Below are 12616 nucleotides of genomic sequence, written 5' to 3' on the forward strand. Positions count from 1 at the left end.
TTGCACCTGGTAGCTGGCTTTACTGACACAGAAATGAGAGGTCTGCTCAATGCTTAAATAGCTGAGAAACAATGGGATAGTGCAGGAAAGTTAACAATTAACAGTCTCAGCTTAAATTTTGTAACTGCAGGGAACTGGAAACACAGCTGCCTCTCTCTTCAACCAAATCAGGTCTCCTGGTTAAGGGAAGAATTTCTGTTAACATCTTAGTTTCTGAAAAACAAGCAGCTCCGAGTTGAATGAGTATCATGCAGTTAATGGGTTTAACCAGCCTGCTCATATTTAACTATCTCTGCTCATTTTAAAGAGAACAGCTGAGAGAGGGGTAACGGAGCTTTTGAAATGCTTTTTACTTTACTTTTTTAAATGAGAGTACAGAGCAAAAAAGGGAGCTGAAGGCATCCGGCTGAAGAGAAGCAGCAAAGGAAGATGGGTCTGCTAAGTGTGGATTTGCTGATCACGCTTCAGATCTTGCCGGTCTTTTTTTCCAATTGCCTCTTCCTTGCACTGTATGACTCTGTGATCCTCCTGAAGCACATGGTGCTATTTCTGAGCCGGTCTAAGTCCGGGCGCGGTGAGTGGCGGAGGATGCTGACCTCGGAGGGGCTGCGCTGCGTGTGGAACAGCTTCCTTCTGGACGCCTACAAGCAGGTGGGTACCCGGGGCTGGGCACCGCCGCGCTGGGGTGGGTAAGCCGGGAGGAACATCCCTGCTGCCAACGGAGAAGGGAAGGGAATGGTTCTGTGCGGTGCAGACTATCCCCTATTTGACGTTAAGTTTGATGGGAGAGGTATAAGCTGAAAGGAGCAGTAGGGTTCACGAGATTCAGGAGCTGCTCTGTCTCTGCTCTGCCACTAACTCTCTGTGCAACCATGGCCATGTCACTTAGTTTAGCTGTGCCTTAGTTTCCCCACCAGTACAGATAATACTCTTCATGTTTATAAAGTATAATTGTAAAATGCTCTCGATGGTTCCACAGCTGTTGTTTAATTGTTCGCCATGTGAGATCCTCAGAGATTATACAAAGCCCACCTCGTCAGATAGAGCTCATGTAGATAGATGTAACATAGAAGTGTTACATAGTGATTCTATGTAACATAGAAGTGTTTTAATTAGAGTAAAAGATGGAAATGAACCTTTGTCATTACACTGGCATTTTCTATTACTCATGTTAATTTTTATATTGGAAGAAGCATCCAAGTAATAGTAAAACTGAGACACAGTGAAACAATGAGACTTTTCTTCATGTAAGCAGTGACAGAGGGACATGTCAGATTAAAAATGAACTTGACTAGTTGAGGGACAGCTGCCTGATGATTTAAGTTACTAAAACCAAAGCAGTTATGCAATATGTACTTTTTTTCCTTTTAAGATTTCTACAGTCATTACCCTGTGGTACTGCCCAGGTCTCATGAGGTAGTTATAGTTATAAATTGAAAAGGTGGACCCAAAAAGATGAAGTTTCTTGCACAGGCCACCCAGTTAGTAAGGAGAACTGGATTCAGAGCTCTGTGGCTTCCAAAACAGTGCTTAGTCTGTTAATGTGTTGTCTTATTTAGACCATCTAATTTAACATACCCCATGTAATGTCATGAGGTCATCCAAATGATACCTCTGTATCTTCTCAAATACTTCTTTTTGTATCACCTTCCCCCAGTCCTCTTTAGCTCCCCCATACTGGCTTTTGTATTTGTTCTTGTCTAGAGATGTGAAGAGCTGGTGGTGTTGGTGTTTGCTGGCTTTGTGATATAGAATACATGCTACTTAGCCTAAAACCCAAGCCCTGGGGACATTAATTTTCAGTGTAAGACAAATATAAATAACGCTAGCTTTTGCCAAATAGGTCAACCTCGTACTGCCACCCTAGGAATCAGCCAGCTACCCAAATAAAGTAATGCTGAATGAAGCTCACTATTCTCCTAGACCTTCTAGTTTCTGGTTTTAGTCTCTTCACAGACATCATGTAAGTACATTTTACAGTGGCCTTGTTAAATGGACTGGTGAACACAATTGTTCCCATTTTACAGACAAGGCAAGGCAGGACAGTTAACACGTGACCTGGTCAGGGCTCCAGTGGAGGTTGGTAACACAAGCTCTGAAACAGCCAAGTTTCCAGTTCTCACATTTGAGACTGGTATGTGATCCAGGGTCTGGAGAAGTTGTGGAACTGTAAGAAACCTTATATCCATGAGATATTGTCAATCTCATTTTGCTTAAATAACACAAAATGATTTAAAATAAAGATGTCACGTGCCTTTCTGTAATTTCTGAAGTCATACTTTGCCTTTTCTTCAGTATTGTTGGTGTCAGCCATAGAAGCTACAGGGAAGATGACACTGTGCTATTTTTGGTGTTGGCAATGAAACTCATACTTTGAACTTTGGTAATTAAAAACCCTTATCATCATTAAATAACCAAGGTTGTTCAGGCCAATCAGGCTTTAAGGTCCCTAGAATGAATTCTGGGCTTCAATGAAATTGGCAGAAAAATGCATACAAATAAATAAATTTATCACCTTGTTCCAAAAACAGGGAAAAAACCATTCGTACCAGCTATCCTTAAGACGAAACTAATTGACCAACACTTCATGGAAAGACTCTGTTTTCCGTAATATAATTATGGCCCATAATGACAGAAGATCATTGGAAACTCTTGATGGTCACAAAAAGGTAGATAAATGTAAAAGTCAAAATTATAGAGGGAACACAACAAACTGAGGAGCAATATTAGAAGAGTCATCACCTCCCCAAAAGAGGAGAATCTTCTGCTGCTTCTGTAAGGAAGAGGAAGAAAAAAAATGTTTCAGATAGAAAGTTGCACTGGTAGAGTTGAAAAAATTTAAAATACACCCTGCTTTGTGGCATGTTTAAAAAAGCATGAGAAATGATAAAATATATTAAAGACTGTCTCACAAAGCATCATTTTCCTTAAATTATCTTTCTCTAAATCCCGAATAGGACTGCCCAGTTGTGATATTTTAATCTTAGACAATTAGTGAGGGTATGAAATGAAAATATTATGGAAACAGGGTACTAAACAACATTGTCAAGATGTAGTCGATACTGTGATTGCTTATTGCTCCAGTTTGCCAGCTGAAGCCAGGTGTTAGCAAAGTACTTAAGCAGGTGCTTAAGATCATTCCATTGAGGAGTATATATGAGATAAATTTTTCTGTTAGAATAGCAGAATTGCAGATGCCTGAAAAAAGCCAAAACTAGACTGCCAGTTAATAGAAGAATGGATGTAACTGTACTTGGTTTTACTATGTTTTGTGTCACTTAGACAGAACTCTTCCTGAGAACATTTCATAACATTTTTCACAGAAGTACTTGATGTAAAGTTTCTATTCACAGAAAAATTTAGTGTAAGCCATTCCAGAAAAACTCTGTGCATAGATACTAGGTTCTGGATTAAAGTAAATTTATTCCAAGAAAGGAACTCTGCCTTAAAACCATGCAGACTGTCCCAAAATTAAGTGATTTTGTTTCAAGACTACTGTGTACAAGAGATGATCTTTGAAGAGGCAGGGTATATTTGAAAATAGCTATTCCGATGCATTTTCCCTTCTAGAAAAGCTTTTGAATATCTTATTCAAATTTCAACTTATTTTTGTTCTGCTTTTTGTTGTTATGAAGTATTATTGTACATGGCATTTTGGTTAGGGCAATTATTTCATAAGCAATATTACCTAGCAACAGTTGAGGATTTTAACACCCTCAGTGGGGAAGCAATGCAGTTTGTTTTATTGCATACAGAGTATATTCAGTATTTTTGTTTATTGGAGCTTTCTATATGACTTGTTTTCTCCACATTTTACAGTCCCACTGGAATCAAAATGATTGATCTTGTGTTTATTTTTATTTTCTTATGTAAACTTTATCAATGATTAATATATTTCTTTTTACTTCCTTAGCTCTGAGTTCAGTACCTGTCACACAGTGTTGATACTGTCTACACTGCACCAGCTTTGTGATATATAGAACATACTCCTTTTCTGAGAGGCAAGCATCTCTTACATTACAACAAGGGAGTCTTTAGGACCAGATTAATTGTCATAACAGAGATAAATAGAGCTAGTAGTCAAGCTACATTAACTTTATGTAATTGAAAGAGTGCAACTATTTTATTTAAATGTTATTATTCTAATTTACTGTGCTCTGTTTATCCACAGAAATGAGTGGATTGACTCCTGAAAAGCAATCATGTATGCATATATGTGTAGATATCTACACTTTCATGTGTGTTTGTATGTATATAGATATATATGTGTGTATATTTGTACATATAATACATAAATATATGTAGATGTGTATAAATGCAGAAATACACACATAGGCATACATAATTGCTCTTTCAGGAGTCAGTCCTCTCATTTCTCTGTATATGTATACACATAAATATATGTACACATATGTATAGATATGAAGGATGCTGTTGTAGCTATGGGCGTAACATGCATGTGTGTCTAAATGTATGTTATAGCCCTCAAGAAGATTGCCGGTATCTCGGGTGATGGATGGTGATGGGTGTGTGTATGTACTTGTAGAGCTTTTTACTCTCTTTAGAATGAGCCAGCAGCAAGCTCTGCTGTGACAGACCCAGCAAGGAGATAATGATTGGCACAGGATCCCAACTCCACAGCATAGACACAGCTCTGGATGTAGCAGCAAGTAGACTGGTTCAGTAAACACCCAGTGGGATTTTCCTGAGATTTCAGGGAGGCACAATTATATTACTTTTGGCTACTTCTGCCTGTCTTATAGGTACATCATTTATTCCTAAAATAAATCAGTACACAAAGCAGGACAGCCTGAAATGATTGTGTTAAGTGCATGCTGAACAGCATTATCACAAAGCTGTATGTGGAAGTAATATGATGGCATGATCCTTTACCTGCTCTTTGGCTGTCCAGTAACTGATTTCTGGGGAAATTTTCAAAAGGTTAGAACAAAGACATAACCTCTATACTTACTACTTGTATTTATTTTCTCTGGCAAGGTAAGGAAGTGTCTCTCTCTGCATTTAACAGTGATAGAGGGAATTTGGGAGAGTGTGGTGTATAGTTTCAGGGTTTAGAACTAGACATTGTGTGGTATTAAAAATATTTTATTGGTTTTACAAAGTTCAGCCTTAGCAGAATTGTTTTCATTGACATTTTCAAATGAAAACAGTCTTGAAAGAAGTGAGAAAAACAAAACAAAACCACAATTAAAACCTTTCCTGCAGTGTTTGGAACATTAATTCAACAGGATTTGGGTTTGTCATTGTCGTTATTATTAAAACATTGTCATTATTATTAATATATAATCATGTTTGTTATAGCAGTGTCTGAAGACCAACCCCAGACCAGGGATCCATTGTATTAGGCAGTGTCCTAAACAAGAGGAGCAGACAGTTTGTCGCACGGAGCTTACAGGTCAAACACTGAAGACAGACAAGGGGTAGGAAAAGAAATATGACAACTCCTGTCCCACATGGGGTCTCATCCTACCTGTTTCATTTTACAGATCTAACTTCACTTCTTCCACACCACCTCTTGGCAGTCTTTAATTTTCACCTTTCTGTGTGAAAAACTGACTGAAAGGACTGCTTGCTTTTCTGTCAAACCCTTGTGAAAACCCCCTTCTGCTGTGGTAGGCACAGAAAATTAGCTAACAGGCACCACCCAGGAAAAGGATCATACCCAGTCCTTGCGCCCCAGCTTTTCCTCTCCAACAAAACCACCACTGTGTATTCATACAGTGTTGAAGCTAGGTGGAAAAAACCCTATATATACAAATTAATTTCAAATGTCCCCCAGGTGCTGACTAATAAAGACTGGTGAAGGCCTCTGTTACCTCTAGGTATGAATCCACAAGGGTAGCATGGCCCAGAGGCCATGATGTCACAGACCATGCTCCCATCTTGAGGGAGACATAAGCCCTTAAGAAGCTTGTTGTAGGCTCCCTGATCAGAGGAACTAAAGTTATCCATTTTCTTTTATAAGAGTGCAAAGCAAAAGGCTCCCTTATGCTTTCCCTCTGCCACACATACTCATTTGTGGGACTGGCAGTTTTTAACTAAAGAGAGCAGCATTTGACTAGTTATTTTTATCTGGACTGTGCCCTTTTGTCTCCTACTTTCTTCCTTCAGCTTTACACACCTGATCTTAAATAAAAGACTCTGGATTCTGGGAGAATTCCAGTCAATTCAAATCTCTGCTCTCCGATTCAAGTAATTGGGTCTCTTAAAGCAAGCTGCCACCTCCCCATGACAAATGAAGAGCTTCCACTCATGTATACTACTCCAGACAAGGGCCTCCTGTAGTTTTTATCCACTGTACAACTCTGGGTCATGTAAATAAAAAAATAATAATTTGTGTAATTCTCTGGCCAGACTCTGATTATGATTTGGATGAAGCACTGAGAAATATTGGATTGTTCAGAGGCTATATTTAGCTGAATTGGATCAAATAAAATCAGAGAATTTGAAAAGGAGCAAAAACTCTGGGGATTCAGTTCACTGCCAGTTGCTGGACTTCAGTCCAAAACACAGCATGTCCATATTTAAATGGCTAATATCACAGAATGCTAATTGTCTGGCAACACCTATTTTCTTTAGGGGGTTACACAGCCTGATGAGTCTGCCCAACTGTTTGAAAATCCCTCATACAGGGAATGAAAGCCGTATTCCAGTGCACAGCATCCCAGGAGGGTTATGCTAAAGCTGGTAAAAGCAAAATGAGAAAAAAGAAAAGGTAAATGAGGAGGTGATGTTTTGTCCACGGGGCTTTTCCTAGTCCTCATGGAGAATGTACAACAAAGTTAGCAGTATGTGCTATTTCTAGCCTGTAGTTTATGAATAGGGCTTTCTTTCCTGCTCTTAAGTCTCCTTCATTTTGCAATCTTGTGCTAAAGCATCAGCAGCCTTGTTCCCTTTTCACTCTGCATGCAGACTCGGAGAAGGAGATGCAGTACCAAGGCTGTCAACACAAAATTTTCACAAATGATGCAAGTCACTGCTTTGGTGTTGGGCTGGTGCTAGCTCTTGTTGTTGGCTTGGATGGCTCTCATATTTGGTTGGCCTACCTTGTGTGTCCCATGCAGTCTTTATAGGAGGGGGTGCCTTGGTGTGCTGCCTGGTTTCCACCTCATCCAGAAGGCTGTCACCGAATGCCCGAATATTTACGTACATAAGTACGTGATTATAAAAATACTGGATTGCGTGTGAGGGGAATTCTGCTAGTTTGTTTCTCAGGATTTATATTTTGCCTGCCTTTGTGTAAGATTTCAAAAGCATTTTGGCTGAATACATGGGGGTTTTTGTTTGTTTTCTCATTGCTTGATTTTCTTTTCCAAGAGCTATTTTTTCTTTCAATAACAACAAAGAAGACAGCCAAAGCCTACAATGCAGATGATCAGCAAGGATGATATTGTCATCCTGTGTCAATCGGTTCTGAGCCTGGTGAAATAAAGAGTCCCTTTGGGAACGTCAGCGCTTCATCAAGACCAATTAGTGGAGATGCTGCTGCTTATGTTTAAGCATTAACGACTGGGCAGGGCTGCTTTTTGGAGTGTCCGACACTGGCATGGAACGAGGCACCGACCTAATTACTCCTATACAAGAGCAGAAAATGCCTCATGAATGCCTGTTTGGCAAGGATGTCTCATTAAGCGGAAAAAACTCAACACAAGCCCTCCTAGAAACAAAAATTAAGATGATAGGTAACCTGCGGCCAATGAGACTTACTTCATGGCTGTGGGAAATGAAGAGAAACTGCTATAAGGTGACGTAGGGCATATTTGTATTTTATTTCCTAAATCCATCTATTTTTTTTTGTCAGTAAGGAGTATGAGAGACATAATGCAAACTTGCGTAGCTGGAGAACATTGAAATACATTGCCACCCTTGGTATCCGTGTTAAATAGCACTTGAAGGGCATTCTTACGCCAGTGTTCGATGGGATTTGTTTTGGTTTTGTTCCGTCAGGGTTTGCAAACTCACCTAGGAATAGATGTGTTTGGTAGACCTGAGTGAAGAGTTGGTAATGAAGAGCTTACGATATGTGGCTTCTTTTTCTGCTTAAATATGATCAATAAACAGACTGTGGTTTCCCAGTTCAAGAGTGTTGGTTAGAGTATTTTCAGTCATAATAGTTTTATTAAAATAAAACCAGAAGAGTGAGGGGAAACAGATGTTCAGATGTTTCTTGTCTCCTGAGCAGTTCTGTTCAGTGCTGAGTTTTAGCTGCTCCCATCCTTTTTCCTTTACTTTTCTTCTCTGAAGAGTGCCAGCAAATATTAGAAATTCAAAGTGTATTGCTTAATTGTGATTTATGAGATAATCACATGTCATTACTTCTTTGACTAGATGAGAGCATACTCCTAAATACTGAGGTCCATTATTCATCGAGGGAGTGGGTGCAGCACAAATACTTACGTGTCAGGCTTTGGCCAAAAGGCACATTTTGGCCAAGCTAGCTCTGAAAAAGCATTTGCTTGGTACTGCAAGAACAGTTAAGCTTTCTAGGTAGAGAGGGATCTAGTGTTTGTGGAGATGTGTTTCGTGAGTTGTGCCCTTTTTTGGTAGTTGCCAATTTACCACAAAACGCTGAGTTGTCTAGCTGATTTTATGGATTGAATGCAGCCCTCAGAATGATTATATGGCTGCCACATGACCTTGACCTGTGTATTTCTTTGCTCAGGTTTGGCCCTATAGCTTACTCACTCCTGTTTTGCCTATCTTACTGCACAGAATGGCAGAGAGAAATGAGATCTTCAACAGGTGCACAGAAGAATACATACTACCTGCTAAGGTGTAGGTGGCCTGTAGCCGCACTTCTTAAACACTGCAAGATGCTTAATTCTACAGCCTCAGTCTCTGAGCCTGCCTCTCTCCAGATAGATCCTTTCTTCTCAAAAAGTGGGATACAGCTCTTTTCCTTGAGTTCAACAGATAGCACACTCACACAGCAGGTCCTAATCTCAGCTATTTCAAACCTCGGTAGCTTTTGTAGGCAGATGAGCACAAGGGGGACTTTTTAACTGTTACTGAGTCTCTAGCAGATAACAATGCTGCAGATGCAGGTTTATGGAGAGGGGAGCCACAAGGTGTTGTGCTTTCCTGGGGCATTACTTGCTTCCCTTGCCTTCAGTGCACCTGCAGCTGCACATCCCCTGTTCCCAGTGGCATGATCACTATGTGCTTGGCCTGGAAAGATCTGTGGGACTCAGCCTTTCTTTCTGTGTCTCTCTTCCTTGTTCATCTCCAAGTGAATGGCCGCACAGTTGTGTCTCAATTTGCCCCACAGAAAATAGTCAAAATGATGTTTATATAGAGCGCCAACATGCTGTGAGATCTTCTCATGTAGCTGTGAATTCTGGCAGCTTTAAGGATAGTGTCTTAGAAACTCTTGCATCTGTTGCTATTCTGATTAAATAATGCCGAATCATGAATAACTGTAGATTTGTTCAAGGTAGTCAGTTTTCTCAGGAAGAAATGGAGGATCCAGTATCTACAATATACTTGCCTCTGGATCTGTGTGCAGCAGCAATAGCATCAGTTAAGTATTCAGCTGTTAACTTCTTACTGTATCTGACTTACCAAGATACCCTATAATGTAATGTAGAATAGCAGTGCACCAAAAATCAAGTTATTTATTCAGTTTTTACACAGTTCTCATTCAGCACTAACTTCTGTTGACTTCAGTGGGAATGTAGCTTCAGAAAGAAATAAAATATGAAAGACTTCAGTATTTGGCCCTGTATGTTTCCTTCAAAGCAACAGTTCTGAACATAATCAAATAGACAGGACACAGTTGTACTAGAGCTTGATGTTAAAGGCAGATATATAGGAATTGCTGTGGCAGACCTCATTAAAAACTTACTGTCTTATGTAATAATATTTTGTGGTTCTATAGCAGTTATCAGCTAAGGATCTTGGAGCCCTCTGCAGGCTTCACCGTGTTCTGGCAGTCCCTTCTGTGAGATGCTTACGTTCTGTCTTTTTCCTATAGGCAGGGAAATAGAAATGGCCAGGCCAAATGACTTTTCCAAAATTGCCTGTTGGGTCTGCGTTAGATCTGGGGTTAGAGTTGAGAACAGTTCATTTTCACTTCACCCTACTTTAGGCATCATATAAACTTTCCCCCTTTCTTGCTGCTTTTTCCCCAATCATCTTCTAGAGAAACATTGCTATAGAACCACAAAATTTGGTAATTCATCATTCCAGCCACAATTTGGTGCTTTGCACTTGGCCCCACTGCACTGCATCCTATATTTCAAGCCATTTTTTCAATCCTCCAAAATCATTCTGTACTGCATTCCTGATTTTCACATCTGCATATGCAGTGCCTTTCAATTTTGAGAAGTTTTCAGATTTCATGTGTGTATATTCTCTTCAATCCTGCAATCCAAGAAGGAAAATACTCAGGAGTACCAAACACAAAAGATCTCTGCAGACACCCACTCAAGATATCATTCTGTTTTGACAGTGGACCATCCAATATTGAGCTCTCCAAAGGGTTTTCTATCTACTTTGCAGTAATTTCATTAGTGATCGAGTGACACATTTCCTTCTACTGCAAAGTGGAGAGAAGCCAGAGTATGGCAGTGAAAAAATAATGTCTAGAAGACTTCGCTCACCTAGAAATGTTAGAAGAAATTGGAGGTTAGTATGTCTGAAAGCAAATAAGAGTCTGTAAATACATAAGGGTGAACAGGACTATGTGTGTAGTGGACAGTAGGACAAGACAGGTCTCTGATCAAATTATCCAACAATAATGAAGTGATACAACTGCCAGGAATGCCACATTTCCATGCAATGTGAATAGAGACTGACTAGACAGACTTTTTGAAGCTGCTGCTTGTGATGATTTGCCATATCCCCATGCTAGTGCCCATGCAAGTATTTAGGTGTACTCTTTGAACAGGTGACTATTTGAAGAGAGTTGTCTTAAGGATACTGAACAAGCAAGTCACACTAACTTGCTCTGTTGTAATTTGTTTTGCCGTCAGGTCAAACTGGGAGGAGAAGCCCCAAACTCCAGTGTAATCCACATAGCCAAGGGTAGTGATGGCAGCAGTAGCAGCTGGAAGAGTGTCAGTGGCAAGTGTGGAACCAAATGCCACCTTCTGGATTTTGCCAACTCCGAGCGGCCGCTGGTGGTCAACTTTGGTTCAGCTACCTGACCACCGTTCACAAGCCAGCTGTCAGCCTTCAGCAAGCTGGTGGAGGAGTTCTCTGGTGTGGCTGACTTTCTGTTGGTCTACATTGATGAGGCTCACCCGTCAGATGGCTGGGCTGCCCCTGGAATCTCTCCCTCTTCATTTGAAGTTAAGAAACACAGGAACCAGGAAGACCGATGTGCAGCTGCTCACCAGCTCCTGGAGCGCTTTTCATTGCCACCCCAGTGCCAAGTGGTGGCTGACTGCATGGATAACAATGCCAATGTGGCCTATGGGGTTTCATTTGAGCGAGTATGCATTGTGCAGAGACAAAAAATCGCCTACCTGGGAGGTAAAGGCCCCTTTTTCTACAATCTTCAGGAGGTTCGGCTTTGGCTGGAACAAAACTTCAGCAAAAGATGAAATCCATTCTCTGCAGAAGCTATGTCAACAGATGTGTCCCTTTAAGGTGATGTAAAAGGGAAAAAAATCATATGTTGGTTTGAATAAGGCCTTTCAGATGATTGCAGGAGAACACATTTGATAAGGTCAAATGAACGTTAACTAGGAAAATAAAATAAAGCAAAAAACTAACTCCACAGAAACATTACTGTATGAAAAAAATCCCACTCCTGCGCTTGCTACGGGACAGAAGAGGTGAAGATGCTTCTGTGAAAAGGTGCTGCTGGCAAGCAGGAACAGTGGTGAGGTCTGCCAGGAACCCATCTCATGAAGTGTCTACTCTGGGGTGATCCAGAAGTGTTCTTGCTTGGAAGACAATCCATGGAAAGGCAATCCATTAATTCAATCAGTAACGTTTCTTTACCCTCCCGCGGCCAGTGCAAGCAAACTGGGAGGAGCCAGGAGGCTTGCAATTACTTTGCAGTTGAGTGTGGCAGTCGTCCTCTCTCTTAGAGATTTTTATTGTTCAGAGACTACAGGAACCACCATGCAATGCATCTTGCATGCAGATTGGCTGCTCAGATCAAGATGAAACATTGTATGCTGGTATTTGTACTCTCTATGGACACCTCTGCACAGCATATTAACTATATAATTCTAGCTATATGTTTGTATCCAGTATGCAGGCCTGTGCCTGCTGAGAAAGATGCTAAGAAGTCTATGGAGTTGGACCAAAAAGATAAAGGTGATTGAATAAGCCCATTGCAATTTGAAAACTAAATACCTGGACTATTTGTAACAAAACAGCGAGAACCATCTAGAGCGTGCATCATGAGACAAAACTCAGCTGATGCCAACCAATCCTCGGTTCTCAGAGCTGACAACACACATTTATCAATATTGTCTGGTTCTCTTCTGTTTCTTTATCCAGCTCGATTTCTTTCTGTCTAGCAATAGGCTTAAAGGTAATTTCATTTTTAGCTTTTTAAAAAGTAACTTATTTCTCTCTTTTATTTTTATTTGAGATAATGACCTTACAGATGTGTTTTGGGGATGGGGGAACTTATACA

The 12616-nt window shown here is 40.4% G+C and overlaps 1 protein-coding gene across 2 annotated transcripts; it reads left to right on the forward strand.

Moving 5' to 3' along the window:
- The first annotated feature begins 429 nt into the window (after positions 1-429).
- On the forward strand, positions 430-11721 carry DIO2 (iodothyronine deiodinase 2). 2 transcript variants are annotated; one of them, XM_026849564.1, is made up of 2 exons: positions 430-651; positions 10995-11721. In XM_026849564.1, exons 1-2 carry the CDS (start codon positions 430-432, stop codon positions 11610-11612), a joined length of 840 nt encoding a protein of 279 aa, XP_026705365.1. In that variant the 3' UTR covers positions 11613-11721. The 2 variants fall into 2 exon arrangements, with proteins under 2 accessions (XP_026705365.1, XP_026705366.1); XM_026849565.1 differs by having other exon boundaries at positions 10995-11567.
- The last annotated feature ends 895 nt before the right edge of the window (positions 11722-12616 follow it).

Source organism: Athene cunicularia (genome assembly GCF_003259725.1).
Source record: "Athene cunicularia isolate RWA chromosome 5 unlocalized genomic scaffold, athCun1 chr5_part1, whole genome shotgun sequence".
Classification (NCBI taxonomy): Eukaryota; Metazoa; Chordata; class Aves; order Strigiformes; family Strigidae; genus Athene; species Athene cunicularia.